At 39.9% G+C, this 22,200-nt stretch overlaps 1 protein-coding gene across 3 annotated transcripts; it reads right to left on the bottom strand.

Moving 5' to 3' along the window:
* Positions 1-9,428: 9,428 nt before the first annotated feature.
* On the bottom strand, positions 9,429-21,288 carry Mtfr2 (mitochondrial fission regulator 2). Of its 3 annotated transcripts, none has more exons than XM_047558739.1 (8): positions 21,152-21,288; positions 20,263-20,367; positions 17,687-17,791; positions 17,118-17,230; positions 15,313-15,548; positions 13,842-14,196; positions 12,650-12,824; positions 9,429-10,087 (listed from the first exon to the last, which is right to left on the bottom strand). In XM_047558739.1, the coding sequence occupies exons 2-8, from the start codon at positions 20,323-20,325 to the stop codon at positions 10,052-10,054; spliced, it is 1,083 nt and encodes a 360-aa protein (XP_047414695.1). In that variant the 5' UTR covers positions 20,326-20,367; positions 21,152-21,288; the 3' UTR covers positions 9,429-10,051. The 3 variants fall into 3 exon arrangements, with proteins under 3 accessions (XP_047414695.1, XP_047414694.1, XP_047414696.1); XM_047558738.1 differs by having other exon boundaries at positions 21,005-21,284; XM_047558740.1 differs by lacking the exon at positions 20,263-20,367 and having other exon boundaries at positions 21,005-21,284.
* Positions 21,289-22,200: the final 912 nt, after the last annotated feature.

Here is a 22,200-nt window from a genome sequence, read left to right as displayed (position 1 = left end):
CTCTTCAGTACTGGGGAAAAGAAAGGAGAGAGAGAGAGAGAGAGAGAGAGAGAGAGAGATAGAAAACTAGCTAGATGCCTTGGAAGGGAGGGAACATAAGGGAAAACACTGATGAGACCCTGCACCAACTCAACTTAGAATTTAAAACATTAAACTTAACTAAACATTTGATAATCATAAGCCAAGTTAGGTGAGCGCTGCAGTCAGGTGAGCTTTAAAGGTGTTTTGTTATAACTCTGGTACCTGGAGCATGGCAGGTATTTGGAATCAGTCTCTGCTCTAGAAGCCAGACACACCTGTGAATAATGCTGACACAGTTCCCTAGGTACACACAGCTGACATCTGCGTGCACACTTGTGAGGATGTGTTTGGCAGTGACGTGCATCAACAAATTCATAAATGTAAAACTACAGAAACTCTCATTCATCCATTTTCCATCAAAAAGAACAAACCATACAACCAGGATCACAGAGGCATACTGTGCAATAGAAATGTCTCATCGTTCCTTGTCCTTGAACATTATTGAGTCTATGAACTACTTGGGCAGAATAAAATATTTCAGGCTTTGAAGTAGAAAAATAGAAGCGTCATCTTGGATCTGTGTACTTAACAAAATAGGGTCAACGTGCTGAGTCATTTGTGCAGCTGTAATGAGGTTGATAATCTGGCTTTTAAGAAAATACACTTCATATTTTCTAAATATTTAGTCAGAGATTTTTTTCAAAATCATCACTTTATAGAGAAGGAAATTGAGGCTGGAGACAGTGAGAGGCTTGACTGAGCCAGCACAGTGAATAGGCGTCACTGAAGAGCACAGGGTCAGGCCTTCTGGACTCCTGACCCTATCCACACTGCTGCTCACCCCAGTCTCTCTGTGTCACTTCTGGACAGGGGGAAAGGAGATAAACAACTACAATTTAAAAAAAAAAAAAAAGCAACACATGAGATCCTTTTAATATGCTTGCCTAAAACTCTAGATCTGAAATGATGTTGAAAGAGGCAAAAGTAAAAGATAGTATGAAATAGAACTTGCACTGAAAACTATGAAACATGCTATACACAGCCCTGGAAGGTGAAGTTCAAACACTTGGTAGAACGCTTCGTCCACTTCACACCAATCATCGCCAATGTCCACAGTTCATGAGGTCACAGGCTCTGGCAACTGCAGATGCTATCAAGGGTACAGAAATTAACCTCTGTGATCCTGTACCTTGCAGCTGCTTTTTTAGTAACTAAATTTGGTCATAATATTCAGTTTGAATAGAAAACAATGGATGAGTATAAAAGTTCTGTGTACATCTTAAAGAATATAGGAAAATAGATAAATTCATGATGCAATACTTCAGTGACTATTGTCATAACTAGCCTGATTTTGACTTAACTAGTCAAGAATATTTTTATCTTCACCCAAAATTTCACCCTATCACCTATCAAGACTAACATTACTTTTTAGATCTAAACATCTATCTATGCAATATAAATCATAAAACCATATTGATAATCTTAATCTATGACCAGTTTACTCTTAGGAGAAATTCTAGAATTAAAATGAGTGGGTGGGCCGGGGAGGTGGCTCAGTACTAGAGCACTTGCCAACAAGCCCAAGGTCCTGGGTTCCATCCCCAGCACCACAAAAAATAAAAAAACAAAATAAAATGAACGTCCCTGAGTAACTGCAAGCAATGTAGTCATTACTCAAAATACTTGTGGAGCCAGTCTTCGGGAAATGCCTACAGAGCCAGATTACAACCCTTGCAAGACAATCACTTGAAACGTGAAAGTCACACCTCATTGTAACCAATGATGAGTTCATCCGGCTTGTTCATCTACTCATTCATCAGATTTGTGTTCACTTGGCTATTTCCAAAAAATCAAACTCATTCCCAAAAGAGAAATAATTGCTCTTACTAAAATTGTTTTACAAAGACTGTGACATGATCCTCGGACAGACTTTTCTCCACCACGCCTGTGGGGACACAGAACAAGTAGAAGTGGAAAGAGTCAGGCCCAACAGGGACCTGCTCAGGGAGTCCTCAGTGTGGACAGGGGCATTAACCAAACCCCATGGGTCCTGGTCACAGACCAAGGACCATCCCATCCATTGGATGACCCAGGCATCAGTGGTGCCAGGCTGACCCATCTAGCCAGGGAGACCTGGCCTTCTGGGGCTCTTTCACTTCAAACAGGGCCATAAATACTGAGAGCAATGGCCCTGGCCTCAGGCTGTTCTGGCTTAAATCCCAGCTGTGGGATTTAAGCTGTGGGATCTGAAACTGCCCGGCTGTGAATGATTTTATACTGTTGGATAAAGTCTGTTAGTAAATGTAGTCACTAGATGTAGTTTTAACTATGTTCATATCACATCTATTTTCTATTGTTCATAACAACAGAGGATGCATAGCCTAATAGTCATGTGCATGGACTCTGAAGTCACACAATCCTATGCCCAATCCCAACTCTTCCACTGACCTTAGATAAGCTACAGCTCCATTTTCTTCATGCAATACTACCTCTCTCTTTCAATTACCTCCCTTAAATGAGAAAATTAAAGAACTCACTAATTGTTGACTCTGGTCATCATTTGGATTTATGAGGAAATGAGATGAGTAAGACCCAGCCCCTACCTCTGAATTGGTCAAAAGATCCCAGTGGAGTTGGGCAACAACAGATCAGAAAGCAATTATAACTGCAATAGGTCCCCATGGTTCTGTGTGAAACAAAGTGGAAAATACTCCTAACAGCTACAGGGTGAGCAGGAGGTAAAGAAAGGCTTCTGAAGAGCTGGGGTTGTGGTTCAGTGGTAGAGCACTTGCCTACCATGTGTCAGGCACCGGGTTTGATTCTCAGCACCACATATAAATAAGTAAATAAAATAAAGGTCTATCAACACCTAAAAATAATATTTAAAAATAAAACAAAGACTTCTGAGACAAATGCCTTCAAACTATGTCTTCAGCAATGGGTGGGAATTCCCACTGGGGGAAACAGCAAATGCCCAGGCACAGAGTTAAGCCAGCTTGTCACCTTGGGGACCAGAAGTTGCATGTTGCCCTAGAGCATGGGAGGGTACTTTTAGAGTCAGATGAGATGGCAGCAGTCATTGGGAAGGAGTGAATTATCATTGGGAGCTCAGGATCTGGGGCCAGACTGCCCAGATTTGAGTTCAGTTTAGGAGCTTACTAATGGTCTGATCTTGGGTAAAGTACTAACCTCTCTGTTCCTCAGTGTCCTTGGTAAAAATGGATTATGGTAGCACCTATCTCTTTGCGGTTATTGTGAGGATTTAACACATTGACGCATGTGAAGTGCCTAGGGCCATGGCTAGTACAGATTAAATGTTCAACAAATTCAGCTGTTAAGATTAATGACCATCATTTGACCACAGACAGCCGGACTATGAGAAGCAGAAAGCATGGGCTGGTTTCACAGGAAGAAGGGTTGGCATAAGTAGGCACTGCACTGGTCCCCTGTCTGCCAGCTGTCCAGGGCAAGGTCAGAAGCCTGAACAGAGAGGAGAACTGAAGGGGTCCTGGGGGGAAACAGGTACATGTGAAAGGCTAAAACTGAGAGGGCCAGGGCATTCTCCCGCTGAGGTGATAATCCCTGGCACATTGGTTCCTGTCCCCGGGGGACTGGATCTGAAATTGCTAATGCCCCAATCAGGATTAACTTTCCACCAGGCTTAGTTCAGTTGTGGAAGACTCGGGGTTAAGATGCAGGGGAGGAAAAATGAAGATAGGATCTTTTAACCAATTAAAGAATCTTTGGAAGCATTTATTTGCATGTGAAAGTTATCATTGACCTAGTAAAAATTCCACCACTTTGATTTACCAATTTGTATTGGATAAAAGCAAGAACTGTAATGGTATAACTAAAAATAAACCTTATGCTTTTCCCTAGTAGTGAAATAAATAATTGTACTCAAGGAGAAGAACTTTAGGGAACACCAGTGCAATCTTGAAGTTTAACAATTAGCAATACCATCCCTTACTTCTATCATTTAATTGTATAGAATATTTGTTTGCAGGGGAAGAGTTGAATTAGCCTGATGACATAAATAGTCTCAGATCTATCAAGGGTATGATTATTTATAATTTGTTAAGGTTTTTAATAATAATCTGATTCTTCAATTAATATTCAGTCAAACCTTGCTTTGTCTTTAATTTCCAAATGTGGTTAACAGGTTGCATCAGCCTGGGTGCGCTTAGTGTTATACTGCCCCCTTGTGTTGAAGATAGAAAACTGTAGCCTTACTTTTTTTCAGCCCTTTTCAGTTAATTATTACATTATTGTTCCATGCTTTATATATCTTTGTTAACTGCCTCAATACCTTCTGGAAAAACAAAGTCTAAATAAAAAGATAAAAAATTACGAGATTGACAGTGTTACCTAGGAATTAAAAATAGAGTTTGGAAAACCCATCTGCCAGTATTCAAATCCCATCTCTTCTATTTGACCAACTGTGAGAACCTGGAAGAAGTAATGCCTTGGAGGCTCTCCATACCTCGTTCCTCACCTGTAAAGTGAGGCTAACATACACCCCCTCGTGTTGACATGCAGATTGAGTGAGTCAACTTATGAAAATCACTAACAGAAGCTGCTGATACCTAATTGTCGTTCGGAGCCACTGCTCTGGCCTAAAAGGTAAGCTAAAGCCCACTCCCAGGCCCACATAACAGAAGCTCCTCACAGACTCCACAGACTCCTTCCCCACAGTGTCCAGCCCAAGACCACTTCTTTCTGTGAGAATAGTTGGCACAGAGTACCAAAACTGACATCGCAACAATTTGGTCATTTTACATTTTACAACACTTTACAGTTGAGCAGCTTGAGGCCTGGAGAATTGATGATTCATTCGATCCTCCTGGTACAACTGCTTAATCCCCTGAGTCCTTGTAAACACAAGTCATTTCCATAAAGAGAAAAGAACCTAGCTATGACCTGCCAGCCATAGGTTACTCATCCCCTGATTTCCCCATGCCACACTATGGAAATTGCCGATATCCAAGCAAACCCACAGGCACAGAAATCGGAGGAGTCTACAGGGAAATATCCTTAGACACGAAAATGCTTTCCTAGCCCCAATTTTAAGAATGCACCCATTTTCAGTAAGAATAAAGTATGGGAAGGTATAAAACTCAATAGTAAGAGTATACAAACAAATTCAGAATGCTCTCATATTGTAAGCATGGTGTGCAAACCATTCATATCTTTAATATGAAAACTAAAAACCAAAATGATGAAAAATAATAACTATGTTAATATGTTAAGAGACAGGCAATATAGAAAGATATAAAATGGGCTATCAAAAAACTCAAATGTGGCAGGTGCAGTGGTGCATGCCTGTAATTCCAGTGGTTTGTGAGGCTGAGGCAGGAGGATTGCAAAGCCAGCTTCAGCAAAAACAAGGTGCTAAGCAACTCAGCGAGACCCTATCTCTTAAAAAAAAAAAAGGCTGGGGATGTGGCTCAGTGGCTGAGTGCTCCTGAGTTCAATCCCTGGTACCCTGCCTCCAAAAAAAAATTAAATGTGTCCTTAGGGAGGAACTGAAGTATATGTTCTCTTGTTCTTTTGTGTTTGATTTGGTTCTTGTCTTTAAGTTGGGGTCAATTAAAAATAACTTTGTAATCAAAAAAAAAAAAAAAAAAAAAGAATGCACCCATTTTCAAGAGGATAAGTATAAAAACTAGCCTGGTAGAAGGATTCCAGGCAATGAGGTTGGTAATTCTAGGCAATTAGTATTACTCAAGCTAACCTTATTATTTCCGGCACGCTGTTGATACCACTGTTTACCGGTGACGAGTTCTGCTTCCTCTAATGTTGAAGTTTGAACACTAGAGAAGCACGCCAAGGCAAGCATATTAAGCAGGTTTTATATAAAAGTAGTAACAATACAGACTTCTCCAGGGAGGGAGAAGGGGGCCATGGCTGATGTCTAGAATTCCAAGAAGTGAGCACACCCTACATCTTTTATAGGTTAAGGTCTCTTTTGTTCTCCAGTTCTCTCCCCCCTTATCTCTCCTTCCTGCCTATGTGACTAGCCCTAGTTTTGCAGGTGAGATGCATAAAGTGAGGAGCTAATGGGCAGGGGGAGGGCCAAAGTGATTCAGCCAGGCAAGGGCCCAGGGGGCATTAATTAGTAGCTCCTTCCCTGCAGTCCTTGATAGGGCAGGTAAATTTGGTAATCAATGGGCTCCGGAGATCCTTGACATTCCATTCTCCCAGGGGCAGTCTCCAACTTCCAGAGGCAGATGGCTCTCATGGCCTCCATTTTCTCCATTTGACCCGATCCCCTATTTCTACACTAACTGCCTGTCCCCTATTTTGGCTTCACTGCCATTCCTAATTTGGTGGACACTGCAACATGTTTGGAACCTGTGTCCCCTAATTGTGATGCACCACCATGATCCAACTTCAGACCTGACAACCATTCCTCTCTGGTCAATGTGAAAGTGTAAAGACCCAGCATCCTCAGAGCAATGGAAGACAACTCCAACCGAGGGCCATGAGAGCCCCCCTCCCATGGGATCTGCTGAAGACCTTGTTGAGGGGGCAACAACTGCTCTTACCTAGCACTTTTCTCCCTGCCGGGGTGCTATCCAGAGAACACACCGAGACCTGCTGCATGGTAATCTCAATCTGCTCCCCAGAAAAGCCAAACTGCAACAGCCCTTTTCTGCTATAAAAATTTTGTACTTTACTCTCCTTGACCTCTTTGGGGTTTTGTTCAGGGAGGGGAAAGGATTTTAATTTAAAATAAATCCAACTGTGTATTTAACTTTGCCAATCTGAGGAAAGTCTGTGCTTAATCTTTTAAAAACTCTTCCGGTTTCTACCATATAAATGATCTGCCATGTACATAGCTATTTCTCACCAAACATAATTTGCAATGGACTGGATACCTATGTCCCCTGAAATTTCATATGTTGAAAGGGTGTCCACCACCAACTCCAGGTGATATTAGGAACTAGGGCCTTTGAGGTGAATTAGATCATGAGGCTGAAGCCTTCCCAACTAGGGTAGTGCTCTTATAGAGCCCAGACAGCTAGGTAGCCCCTTCTACCATGTGAGTACCCAGCAAGACACCATGTATGAACCAGAAAGCAGGCCCTCAGCAGAAATTGAATCTTCTAGCACCTTGATCTTAGACTTCCTAGCCTCTAGAACTGTGAAATAAATTTCTGCCAGTTAGATACCCAGTGTATTGTATTTGTTATAGCTGCCTGAATGGACTGTGAAAGGAATTTTTATTTAAATTTATAATTAAATTATATATTTTCAGTGTAAAATACATTTTGATACCCTCTTCCCGTAAGTCTCCTATCACATTGAATAGCACTGACTGTCTGCAGTCCATATTATAAAGTTGGGTTTTTAAATTTTAAAACAGTACTAGAATGCTGACAAATGTATAAACTGTAAGGGATCCCACGGAAACCACGCTGGACACGGGAATCACATAAGGGAGTTTATTAAGCAGAGCGTCTCCCTGCAGGGTAAGAGAGAAAATGAGAGGAAAAGAGAAAGGGCGTGCACTAGAGAGAGTGGAAAGCGAGGAGGAGCAAGAAAGCAAGTCAGGGGGAGAGAAAGGCAAGAGAGAAAAGATGGCAGTTGAATTCCACCGGGCTAACAGGGGACCAATAATGGAGAAGGATACTTGCAAGCTGACTGATGAACCCATAGCTAGCTAGGATGTTCACAGACTGACAAGTGGTTGGGAGGCGGGGAAAATGGCTGCACCGGAAAGGGCGGGGGAGCAGCTTTATACATTACATAAACAATCACCTTAGTTTATGGGGGCTAACCAGCAGCCAGTGGGAAGGAGACTGCAACCTAGTTGAAGGCATCTGAGGAAAAGGGGCTCTCCTGGCAAGTGACCGAATGGGTTTTCTAGTTAGAAAGAGCTAGCATTTTTATAACTTGTAAGAGAAGCAGTCTCAGCATTCACTTTATTTAAACAAGTTTAAAAAGTAATTAAATATAGCCAGGCATGGTGATCCACACCTTTAATCCCGGCTTCCCAGGAAGCTAGGGCAGGAGGATGGCAAGTTCAAGTCCAACCTCAGTAACCTAGGGAGACCATATGGAAACTTTGAAGTACTGGCAATGTAGCTCAGTGGTAGAGCACTTGCCTAGTATATGGTAGCCAGATTCAATCCTTAGCACTGCATGAAAAACATTTATAAAGTAATCAAATGTGAATTTATGAATACAATTTGGGTATTAGGTAATTTATTTATAGATTCATAATAAATGCCTGAATTGAATCCCCAGCCTCTGACCTCCACAGTGAACACAAGTCACCAAGAACCCACGCTCAGGCCGCTAGAGAGGCTTGCTAGGGGACTGCGGGAGGGGGAGGATTTTAGAGTCCATGTCTCCCAAGCATCAGGAGTCAAACTTCTGAACAGAGGGGCATCCAAGGTCAACTTGAGCCCAATACATCATTGGTTCTGAAATGTATCTGGGGAAGGCAGGAAATTCATTCTGAAGTAGAACAGAAAACACACACACAAAAAAAATCAACAAAACAACTTGAGGTTTATCAGGAAACATTTCCATATGGCCAAGGACCATCATTCAAGGTTTCTGCTGGTTGTTGGGGGTGGAAACTAGAAAACAAAATGTAAGCCTACCTTGGGGAATAGAAGGCAGTTATTTCAGGGGAAAAGATTCCTATTATAAGGACTATGCTAAAAGGCAGGGTGAGGAAACAGGGGCAGAAACAACAGCAATATCAAACTATTGACAGCAGCATAAGAAAGATCAGAAAACCACATCAGAAGGAACGGCAAGCAGACATCAAAACTCCACTACCATACTCGCTGAACCATTACAGAGTGCATTTGGCCACAAGTAACAGAAGACCCATAAGGCAGGCTTTTCTCAGATAATCTTTCAAACAGGAAGTCTGGAGAAAAGTCTTGCCAGTGTGGTTAAGCAACTCAGAAAAGCCAGGTTTGCACCTCAGCAACTCAAAGCCTCTTCCCCAGGGACATGACAGCAGCATGGCCACAACCAACTGGCATGTACAGGGAGAATGGAGTTAGAAATGGAGGTGGGACCTGGCAACCAACCTTCTGCCACAACCAGAAAATAGCAGCCTGGACTTTTCAGAAACCAGAGAATCTGGCAAAATGGGTGGGTGCTGAGTCCACCAAGGTGGTTCCTAACTCCCTGATTGTTGCACAGGCTGAAGGGTCAAGGGAAACATGTAGGTTTCCATATCACATCAGCACATGGGTGAAGAGGGACAAATGTGTTTCATTTTTATTTCCCATGAAACTCCCACAGAACTCTTGACACTTTGTGAATAGTGAGAAACATTCATTTGAATTGCTACAAAACACAATCATGTTCAAAAGACACATTTATTGTACAAGCTATTTGCAAAAGAACAATGTATAAATGTAATAAGGAATAGAGGAAACAGATGTCAGGCATACATATTTACATAGCAAGTGCAGGCAAAATGTCAAGAAGATTCTTTAAATACTTTTACTTGTATCACTTAAAATCTGTGTCCAAGACTAATTTATTAATCTCAGGAAGAAGTTTTAAAAAGCTCAACCCTCTGATTAAAACTATGAGTTTCCTAATGAAATAAATTATAATTTCATCTTCTTTGAAAATCTCCAAGTTACTAAAGTTCACATAAACCAGATCACTACCAATTTTTAAAAGATTCAAAGGCTCTTAAACTGGGAAGTCAGAATTGCTTAGGACAATTGTTGAAGCATATATTCTGCTTTCAATAATGTTAGCATACAGGGGAAAAACTCCATATAACTAACTCTCTTCAAGAGCCAGTTTACTGCAGAATCTTCCAAAACCAGACAGGTGTTCTTAGGAGTCTTCCTCAGATCCGGGTCCTGACACATCCCAGGATACAGACTTCATTCAACGTTACTTGACAGAGGATATGATCCTTTGAAAGGCAGTGAAAGACATGCTGCCATATTTCTGCATCTTTCCTTCCAAGCATAGAGATAGTTTTTGTTGCCGATACTTCGGCCAACAGCTTTTGTGCGTCATCAGTTTTTCCCTCAGATCACTTTCCTTCTGACTGTGAAATGTGATTTCCAAACTGAAATAAAGCAAATGTTCAACACAGAAATTATTCAAATGTAGAAAAAGAATGGCAGGAAAAGTACCAGATGACCCTGAGGTTTAAGTCACTCAATGGTAAACAGTGACTTGAGGGTAGGCCATGTCAGGCACTGTGTTCACTGCTGAGGACACAAAAGTGTGCAAAGACACTCTCAGCTACATGGAATGTGTTAGTTTTGTGATACTATAATGAAATACCTAACGCAATATTAAATTATTAAGATAAAGGTTTCTTTTGGCTCATGGTTCTGGAGGTCCTAGTCCAAGATCAAAAAGCACCATTGCTTTGGGTCTCTGCGAGGGTAAGCACATCATGCAGGAGTGTGCAGTGGAGCAAAACTGTTTACGGCATGAGCTGGGAGGAAGAAACAGACACAAAGGGACCAGAGTCCCACAGTTCCCTTTAAGGGCATGCCCCAGTGACCTGAAGATTTCCAGTAGGCTCACAGCACCTCCCAAGAGTACCACCCTGTAGACCATGCCTTCAATACATGGATCTTTGGGGACGCTGTCATATTCAGACCATAGCAGAATGAGATCCCAGTCAACTAAAAGTTGAGCCCCTTTTTCCAGCCTGAAACTAGGAGTTGAAAAATATATGAAAGGAGGTGATTCTTCCATTAAAAGGCTCAGAGTTGGTTGTAAAGAAAATACTAAGGGACTCTCAACAAACAGCAAACAGTAATTGACAACCCAGTAATACTTTATTGACCACTGCCAATGGGAAACAGTGTGTTCCATCTAAATTAATTTATTAGATAACTGAGGGCTTTCAAACATCAAGAATTTTAATAAACTAAGCTCCAATCTATTCTCCTTAGATATCGAATTATGGGGAGTAAAAAGTTCATTATCCTCAGATGTAAAACAAGCAATATTTACCTTATTTTTCTTTTAGAATATTACTGTAAAGATCAAACAAGAAAGAAAAAAAAAAAGTACAACCATCTCTCAGTATCCATGGGGGATTTGTTCCACACCCCTCATGAGTACCAAAATCCACAGATGTACAAGTCCCTCGTATAAAATGACATACTATTTGCAAATGACCTAAACCCATCATGTTAGCACAAAAAGACTGGGCAGGATGCAACCTCACGTCATCTCCGCTCTTTATTCAGGGGGGTGAAATGGTGCCCGTGGACCCACTCTCCTGGTGGAAAATGAGTCACTGAACAAAGAAAGGGACTAGTTTATTTTGAGGGGTGGTCTAGTGAACATGTCAGTTTTGCTTAGTCAGGAATGTGGGCCTTTTGGTCAATGTCTGTGGACGGTGCCTAAAAAGGATTTTGCTCTGGAGGAGATAATGCCTCCGACAGACTGTTTCTCTTGAGGGTGATAAACATCCTCTGCCTGCAAGCAGCATCTGGAAAACGTTCATTTTGGGAGATGAAAGCTGTTAATCGTGGCCTTCATTTTTACTCCCTTCTCTTGTCCCTAGTTTCACTATTTTGGTTGTTTTTATTCTCCATATCCATTAATCCGCCTGTATAAATTAAATCATCTTTGGATTACTTAAAATGCCTAGTACAGTATAAACACTTTTAAATAGTTGACACTATATCCTTTAAGGAATAACAAGAAAAAGTTCTATAGATTTAGTACAGATGTAGGGTTTTTGTTTTTGTTTTCAAATTTTTTCTACAGTTGGTTGAATCCATGAATGCAAAACCCACGCCTGGCCTTTATAAATTGCTATATAAGTGTTTAGTATTTATTTTTGGCCCATTTGCATTTTCGTAAACTACTTGTCTTCTTAAATTGTTAAAACAATAATTTCTGAATCAATGTGCTCAGCATGTGACGATGAGACACACACAGGGTAGCCTGAAAGCCTGCATACCTGGAACGTGAGGAGGGTCACTTCCTACCACCACCATCTTCCGTTATGCTCTCGGAATGGCCTGTGTGCACTGCAGTTTTCCAGTCTGCTGCTGCAGGTCACTCAGCAGTGATATCTACCTGACTTCAGACCCTGTCCCTCTTGGACACTTCTCATTCCCAAGGCTTATTCTATGTACTACCTCACTTAATTCTGTGATTTCAACACCACCCAAAAAAACATGTCTTTTTAAGCATCCAGTGTTGTCATTAAAGATAACTATAATGCCATTTTCTTTGGTAAACACAGAGTTAACGTTCTATGCAACTAAATAATCCAGTCTTTATATCTGACTGCATAACACATAGGAGTGGTCCCATTTGATATGCTAAGGTTGAATACACGGCACGGTTCTTCCCTGGTCCTCCCAGCTTCAGACCCCCAGTTCATGCTGCAGACTGTAACATTAGGCCAGCACCTGTGTAGGATCAACAACTATAAACCTAGACACATATATTTTTCAAAGCAAGTGTTTTATTTCATAAGCTAAAAGTGAAAACAAGTATATAAAATTAACAAAAAGAACAATTAACAGTGTCAACAATTTATAGCCCAACCTACATAATTACTTCAAGAAAAGTTAAATATGAAGCTATATTATGAAGAGCACAGTTGAGAAAAACTTATATGTTAAAATTTTATATTATTATAGCTCACCCTTGAAGCTTCTGGACTAGAAAATGGAGAAGACTCCCAAGATCTATTTTCTTGGTCAAAGGAGTCATCTTCTTGGAATGCAAATTTCTGTTTAAGTGCATGTGATATTAAGGACACTGGATCCCAATGTGAACTTCGCCTTTTCCTCTTATGAATGGGTCTACCACCAGGTGACCTGTTTTCAAAAATTGAATAAATTAAAACTTTGATGCAGTTTTAGCTACTTATTGATGAAAACCAAGAAACCATATGGGTTAGGGTTCTACCACAACTTGCTAAACTGGGATTCCTCAAATATCTAAAAACCTTTACTTTTAATTTTCTAACTTTCCAGTAAGGAGGAAAATTTAAGTAATTATTTAAGAACTTTTAAAAGAACCAGAGTTCATAAGACAAAAACCATTAGGCTGATTTTTCATTTGTTTGATCAATCATATATTATCTTCACTGAATACGTACTATTTCTTCATGCTACTCAGACTAGCACACAACTTAAACTTTATTATTTCTGGAATTTTCCATGTAATATTTTCAGACCACAGTTGATGATGGGTAACTGAAACTGTAAGAAACTGACCTTGGGTAACTAGAAAACACAAGAGTGGATAAGAGGAAAACTACTGTATTCCTAATATTCTACAACAGGGAGTAAATTTAATTAAAATATCAAGAAATCGTAAAAGTATGTTGTTTTAAAAACAGAGAAAAAACAATAGAATAAATAGCCAAAAAACCTGTAGTTCCAGCTACTTGGGAGGCTGAGGCAGGAGGATCACAAGAGCAGACAGGGCAATATAGTGAGATACCAACTCAAAAGAAAAAAAAGAAAGAAAAGAAATAGTCAAAAAGAATTGAAGGAGGCTGAGGCAGCAGGATCTTGAGTTCAAAACCAGTCCCAGCAACTTAGCAAGGTGCTAAGCAACTCAGTGAGACCCTGTCTAAATAAAATACAAAAAAGGGCTGGGGATGGCATTTGTCCCACACCACTGTGGCTCAGTGGTTAAGTGCTCCTGAGTTCAATCCCCAGTACCAAAAAAAAAAAAAAAAAAAAATATTGGAAATTATTATCTTTGGGAGGAACATTCAGGGGTAATGAGGAATAAGAAGAAAGACATATGCCAACTTTCATAAACAACTTTTTAAAAAACATCATTGATAAAATTCTATTTTTTTCCAAATTATGACAACACACCGTTCAATAGCATGAAGCTTGACCTTATTCATATCCTTTAGAACATCCAACATGTTTGGAACATCTGTATTTCTCTGGCTTTTTGAATGATGACTATAACTGGTCTTATTAGCATCAGGGCGCTGCCTTTTTATTTCAGTTGTTGGATTATCTGAGTCACAAATATCAGTACATCCTGATTGTATAGGAGGAAAACTTGAAGGCTGAGGAGAAGAGAACTGAGGAGGAAGCGGCGGTGGAGGAGGAGGAGAGAGCACTGTACTTGGAAACTGATCTGGTTCCACACTCAGTTCAGCTGTCCCCAGTGATGGCATTTGTCCCACACCACTGGGCTCGTTGTTCAAGTCAAAGGAGCCTAGAAGCAAAGTAGTCTGCTGAAAAAACATTCAAAATTCTAACATAATAAACAGTAATGATAACCAAAACAAAACAATTTCCGTAATGATGCTAAAAGAGTGATATGATAGCCAGAAGAAGAATCAATCCCATCTGCTTAGTAATTTCTGTAAGAGTCAAGCCAACCTGTAAATTCGCTTTTAATTCAACTAGAACTTCTCAGTGTAGGTAGGCCCTGAAGAATGCATTTTCAAAAGAAAGTATTTTTTCCAGTAATTTATATACAATTTGAACTTCATTCTGACATTTGAGAAATAAACATTATATTCTAGGCAAGAGCCTAAGATAAGTAGATTGTTTAACGTTTTCACAACAGATTTGCTTCTAAAGAACTGTGAGTAAACATGTTTGCTTTAAAAAAAAGTTGTGTATTTATGTGTCATTTTATTTATTTTATGAGTTTGTATAACTATTATATACTATGTGATTTATTTATGTATAAATTATTATAAATACATGCTATTCACATCTTAATACTGTATAAATTATGTTTATATACTATATATGCAGGCATATATGTGTGTGTGTATATATATATATATATATATGCATATGCATACATATTATTCAATTTTTTTAGCAGAAAGTTTAGCAACTTTCTGCTGTGGAAAGTTCTTAGTGTCTATGTTGCTTTAAATTTTGTATTTAAAGCAAGTTACATCTCTTAAAAATTTAGAAAAGGATCACCTGGAAAATATTGTTCACCTGAACTTGGTAGAAATGTAGTAACATTAAGTAAAAACTATTTTGAGGCCACAAACCTGTTCTCCTCTTTCAAACCAATGTATTCTTTTTTTAATCTCCAATGCTCTTCTGAAAAGCTAGGAAAGCTTACTTAGAAGGCAAGAATTTAATACAAAATTGCAGTCTTCAGTAGCATAGCTAGATCTTTATATCAAATTCGTCCCCTGCACTTTGTATCTTGATTTATTTTGAATAAACATCAGACATAATAAATCTATATACCCAAATCTTATTATCATACATTTAATATCGTTCACAGTTCTTATTCAGAATTGTACTAAATACCAATGAGTATCATCTAGTTAAAACAAAAGTCCAACATATTACTTACCAGAATGTGTTCTATTTCTTAGTACCTGCATTTCCACAATTGCTGCAATCTGAGAGCGAAGAAAAGTAAGCTCATCTTCAAGGGCAGCTATTTTTTTAATTGCAGCTTCACTTACAGGCAGATCATTTTTCACTGGTTTGTTGTGTCTTTCAGTTGATAACAATGGATCTGAAACTAGTTGTAAAGGATGGAAAAATTCAATTTTTTCCTTTTCTTCATTTTTCCATGTACTAGTTCTGTGGGTAGAAGGAAAAAACAAAGGAAGGAAGGGAAATTTTCAACCTAAAGAAAATAAAATCTCTTGTGAAAAGTAAGACAATAAAGCAGGGCTGGGGGTATAGCTCAATGTTAGAGCCCTTGCCTTGGATGCACAAAGGCCCTGGGTTTGATCCCCAGCACGGAAAAATTGACAACACCACAAAATCAGAGCAACTCTTTCCCCTGTGATGTTCTCTAGACTCACTAAGGACAAGCACAACATCTTCCTAAGTGTTATATTCTCAGTATGTAGAACAGAATGCAGTCTCTAATAGATGGCCAATAAGTGACTGGGAATGAAAGTCAATCTTTATTTTAGATTACAAAATAAAAATATTTATCTTGAAATTGCTTTACCTATTAACTTTAAATATGGTGTAAGTTAATTTTTCTAGAAATTCTACATAGGTGCAGAAGGGCCTTCCATTCAGGATTAGGTTAGGGGTAAGAGACTAGTTTATGGTTTTCAAACTTTTTGAAAATTGATAAGCCAGTTTGACACATAATAAATTCAGTCAGAATATTTTACTAACTGACCCTCATTGTGCTTATAGTCTGTATCTGAATATACTAACACATAAGTTAGTTATCCCTAAGAGACTAACATTCAAATTTTAAAATTTCTCTCAGTGTGTGTAGGTGACTGGTTCTAGGACCCAGGTAGATATTAAAATCGAAGAGTGCTCAAGTGCCTTATATAGAGTTATAATATTTGCATTTAACCTATGTACATCCTCCTGCATACTTTAAACCTTCTCTAGATTACTTAAAATACCTAATACAACACCTACACATCACTTCATTCTTGTGGATTCAGTATAGTACTTGGAGCACAGCAAAGTCAAGATTATGCTGTGAACTTCCTAGAATTTTTTCATCAAGTATTTTTGATCCATGGTTGTTTGAATCTATGGATGTCAAACCCACATGTATCAAACCCATACAAAACCCATGGATACAGAGCCTGAATGTATTTCAACACCATTAACTGGCTTCCAGTAAGCCTGTATGAATTTTGGCTAGCTATATAAAATTCACCTAGAATTTATTTTATAGAAATGTAAATGTTTTATTTCTAGTATAGAAATCAGAATGAACATGAATCCGATACTCCTTTAATAAACATTCCCTCCTATGCCTGATGTTAGGTTTAAACATGCATTAAGAAAAACTGACTAGCAAGGAGCAGCGGCATATACCTATAATCCCAGCAACTCTGGAGGCTGAAGCAGGAGGATCACAAGTTCAAAGCCAGCCTCAGCAACTTAGCGAGAGCTTAAGTAACTTAGCGAGACCCTGTCCCAAAATGAAAAACAAAAAAGGGTTGGTAATGTGGTTAGTGGTAAAGCACCCCTGGGTTCAAGCTCTGGTACCGAAAAAGAAAAACTAACTATAAAAAAAATGAGAAACCACCAGTTACCCATATTATAGCAAAGCACAGAGCCAGACAGAACAAAAAATGTTCAATCAACTTGAGCAAACTTTAACACATGCAAGAATTCAGGTTATAGACTATGCCATATTTCTAAAATAAGCATATAAATTACCGAAATCTGAGATAACTGGCTTCTTCCTCATTTGCCACACACAAAATATCAGCAAAAGATGGAACCATAGATCCACAATTATCAGACTCTACAGAGTTCAAGTGCGGGATCAACTAAAGTGGGAGGGAAAACAAAAAGTCACAGCTCTGCAGGGAGTCAGAGGAAGGCGCATGCCCCACATCCCATGGCATTAAATAAATTAACAATCCCAAAGAGAGAAAAGGAAAAACTGTTCAGTAGAAGCACATGCACCTGTTAGCAAGAAAAAATACTGGGGTAAATGCTATTCTGTAGCCTAAACATTCAACTATATTCTCTCCTCTGGTTACTCTTATCATAAAAATATAGAATAAAATAAGCTCTGGAGTATTTCTTGCAACTGCCAGTTTTTTTAATGTAAGTACTTAAACAATAACCACAAAGCATATGCCAAATGACTTATTTCCAGAGGTAAATTAAAGGTTCTTGGCTTAGAGAAAACATATGTTCCTTTGTTGATCTACTCTAAATACCTAGAAGTACCTATGATTATTTTATACACAGGACCTAACTCAAGGCAACTGACTTACTTCAAAAGCAGGTCTTCGACAAGGTTCTAAAGGAAGCATTTTCCCAATAATACGAACAATACTCCGAGCTGATCCATAGTCTTTATTTTCCCAAATCAGTAAAACCTATTTAAACATGAAATATTACTTAAAATGTACACTAATTAAAATGTATATATCTAAGAAAAAAGGGGATGCGAAAACATTTATTTTTTAAACATGAAAATATACTCACAGTATCTTCTTCATGGGGCTGGGTATTACCTTAGTGGTAGAGAGCTTACCAAGCAAGTACCAGGCCTTGGGTTTGATTCCCAGCATGGGGGTAAGAAAAGAGTCTTCTTCAAAGAATAAAACTTTACTAATATTTGTCTGGGGAAAAAAAATGAGCTGGGTTTGGTGGCACACACCTGCAATTCCAGCTACTTGGAGGTTGAGCAGAACAATCACAAATTCAAGGCCAGGCTCAGCAATTAGCAAGACCATATTATAAAATTAAAAACTTTTAAAAGAACTAGGGATGTACCTCGGTCGTAGAGCATTTGCCTAGCATGCATGAGGCCCTAGGTTCAACCACCAGTACCGATTTAAAAAACAAGATGAAAGTGAGCACATTCATTTCATGACATGTTATACTATGTCACTCAAAGCTATCTCCAATCTCTGAATGAAATCTCCAATACTACCACTTCTATTCCTTGCATGTCACCTTGCCTCTGCTCTGAGTAAACCAGAGTTCAATCTCAACTTCATTTCCCTTTGAAGCTGCATCCATATTAATGATTCTAACCTTTATTGACTAAACAGTATGATTACCAGACCTTTATTGACTAAAACAGTATGATTGTGAAGACAGGGAATAAGGTAAATGAAGAACCAGTTATCTTGAGCTATCTTTAGTCTCTTTGAATAGCCATTTCCTATCAACCTCTGTATCTGACCTAATGTCCTCTTGACTTCTAGATAAAACTTTCAGAATGTATCACTAAGCTTCACACAGCCCTAGCCTCCACCAACCCTAAAGCTGAGAATGTGATAACATCTGAATCCTATGGAAGAGATCTGCCCACCTTGGTGTAGCCCACCTTATTGATGTTCCCACCCATGTAACTGGTAAAGGTTGACTTATAGCTTTCTTTTATTCTGTAACTATAAAAGTTCATGCAACCTCTTCCATGGTATAACGTCATTTCAGGTCATCTGAATTCAAGTTCCCAGGCCATAGACATTCACATTTGGCTCAGAATAAACTATTTTCTTATTTCTTTTAAGGCAGAAATGTTATTTTACATTAACACTCTCCTTTCAAAATCTCTCTCCACCATCTCTCTTATTTTATTCTTTAAGTTAGACCATCTCTCTTCTTCCTGAGGCTTATTTATTCAGATTCTCTAATTTCCTTCTCCGGGGCATTGCTCAATCACCCTCATTTGTACTCATTTAGCCAATATGCTAAGAGTTGGCTCTAACATTGAAAAGAAAAAAAAAAAAATTCTAATCCTGCTGCCCCTTCAAGTTGATGGTCTCTCTCAATTTCTTCTCACAAGCAAACTATTAAAAAAAAAATCTGCTGAGGCCACTTCCTCACATTCTTCAAACTCCCTTCTCCTAGGAAAATTCTTAAAGGCCCCAATAATGATAAGTAAATCTTCAACTGCTGTCCAGTCCTCCTTATCCTCAGTCTACTACTGAAATTTAAAATGTTTCAACAACATCTTATAACATCTTCATTACAACATCAAAGCCCATGGCTTCAGATATCAAAACAATGCAGCTAACTCCGAAATTCAAATCTCTTCTTTCCTAGCCTCTAGAACCAACTAAACAATTGTCGATGAGACATTTCTATTTATATATTCCAACAACACCTCCGGCTCACCTTATCTCCCTACTCAAACCAGCCTCTCATATTCTTCTACTAAGTTGTACGGGCACCATCATTCTTCAATTTACTTTCATTTGAAATCTTAGTATTATCCTTGACTACTCTTCTAATTCACTCCACCAAATAGCAATGATTTGCCCATTGTGTAAGCCCCCATTCTATTTTGTCTTTCTTACATAGTCGATCTCATATTATAGTTATATGTTTCTTATTTCTCATATTTTAAACATCATGAATATGAGAACCATGTATTGCCTCTAAATCATCTGCAAGAACCAAGAATACTGTCTTATATGCTGATGTTCAACAAGTGGACAAAATCGAACTTGCTTATAATTTTCAGGCCTAAGTCATCCTCTCACCCTCAGATTTATTCTGGATTATTGAATTTCAAATTTCCATTGTACACCCAAACATCAAACTGTTCACAAATTACCTTAAATAAAAGTTTTATTTATCTATGCAATAAATATAATTCTGTGGAGGTCATGTCTTCATTGCACTTTCATCTTCTTTTGACACTTGATCTGGGACATAAAACAGTTCTCAATAATCTAATCCCTCTTTTTAAAATTCAAACTATCAAAACTATACTACTACTAACTCATCTTTGTTCCATCTAAAGAGAAAAAGCAATTTTGCCTTAAATGTTTACATACAAATTATTTTTAAAATGAGACAGAAGAATCATTCAAATGTATTAAGACATTACCTGGTCTATGGGAACACCAAAATATGCCAGCATCTCGCTTAAGATTTTCAGAATGAGAGACATTGAAGAAGAAAATTCAAGGAAACATTATCAGTTTCTTGGTACCTTTAGGGAAAATTTTAGAAAATATTACTCTTGACAAATTATTGCCACATAAACTGCATTAAATAGCTTATTAGTGACCTTTCATTACACCACCAACTGATTTCTCCTGGCCAGCATCAATCTTGCAGTACTAGGGACAGACTCCAGGGGTGCTCTACTACTGAGTTACATTCCCAGTCTTTTTGCTGTTTTGAAACAGGGACTTGCCCATTCTGGTCGCAAACTTGCGACATTCCTGCCTCGACCTCCCAAGTTTTGGTCAACATCAAGGAGAGAAAGAAATATTTGTGAGGGTGGGGAAAGTATAAACGAAACTTTTATTAATCTTCTAAGTAACACTCAAATTTTATAAGATGTCTGACTCTACCAAAGGGACCTAGCCGGGAAAGGTTTCGATTTTGCGATAGGGAAGCTCAGTCCATCCATTATGCTCTCGGCAGTGGCTCAGGAGAGGTGACCTTGAAAGAGGACAAGTACCTCCCACCCCTCTGCGCTCACTTTAAAGATTAGGAGAAGGAACGCGACGAGTGACGCCACTTAGTCCCCCAACTATTAAGTAACGGGCTGTGACCCGGGCCCAGTCGGGGCGCTCGCTGTCTGGGGGGCTCTCCCGGCCCAGCAAGGTCGCCCTGCTCACCTTCCTCAGAAGTCTAGCCTCCGACCACGAAGAAAACACAGCGGAGGGCGTTCGGGATGGCTTCCGAATCCCCCAGCAGGGAATGCCAGCCTGCGCCCTGGCCCTGGTCCCGGAGCGCTCAGACCCGAGCCCCTGTGGCCCGCGCACCTCCAATTCAGGCGACCGGCGGAGACGACGCTAGGAGCAAAGGGCACAAGCCGACCGGGGGTCGGTCCTGGAGCTCGGCGAGACCGGAGGACTCCGCGGGAGGCGCGCCCGGTCGACAGCGCCCAGGCCGCCAGTCGCGCCTCCTTAGATCTGACTCGCCACTTCCGCGTCCCTGAACGAAAATCAAATACCGCGGGCCGTGACCTACGTCCGACCCCATTGGACAAGGCTGAAGGTCGCTTGTTTCTGATTGGCAGGAGAATGACGTCAGGCTTGCGACAATTCAGCCTGGCCACCAATAGAAAGCTGGCGGGAGGGACAGACCGCGCCCGCAAGGTGGCGCACGCGCAGCACGCACTCCGGTTTCCTGGGAGATCTCCAGGACTGAGTACTTAGACCCGCGTTACCCAAGTACCACCAACCACTGGGGTCCCGCTCTCCGGACTTGGTGCCTCACCCAGTTCCTGGCTGGGACGTGTCGCCCTCTACCCGCAAGCCCGCTCTCCCAAGTTCGCCTGCCGCGGAGAGCCGCGGCTTACTCATTGGGTCACGCAGCGAACCTTTGGTAAGACCAGTGTGAGCTGGGCACTACTCTCAAGGGCCAGCTGCTTTGCAGTACTTGATTTCTTCGCTCACGACAGGGTCCTGGTTATCCAGACTACCAAATATGGACCGGTCACTCTCCGGGCCTAGCTGGTGGGTCTTCATGAAGAACAATAAACTTCCTTTTCGCGTGTTTCAGCAAGAGTTGTATTGGAGGGAAGTGACAATTTTAGATAACTATGCCTGCTTCTTGTTGACCTACAGAATAAAAAATGGGGTATATTTTCTGATCGACATCATTTATTTATTCAACTAATAGTGGATGTATAGTAAGTGCCAAGCACTTTTCTAAGCTCAGAAAATGCAACACTGAGCAGGGCAGGACTTTACCCTCCTGGAGTTTACATTCTAGTGTACAAATCAGTGACTTTCTTGGCACCATATATAAAATAAGATGCCTAGTACATAGTAGGCATTCAATCCATATGTTGAATAAAATTGATGAG

Source organism: Sciurus carolinensis, chromosome 7, assembly GCF_902686445.1.
Source record: "Sciurus carolinensis chromosome 7, mSciCar1.2, whole genome shotgun sequence".
NCBI classification, from domain to species: Eukaryota; Metazoa; Chordata; class Mammalia; order Rodentia; family Sciuridae; genus Sciurus; species Sciurus carolinensis.
This window is presented reverse-complemented; position numbering and strand designations above follow the sequence as displayed.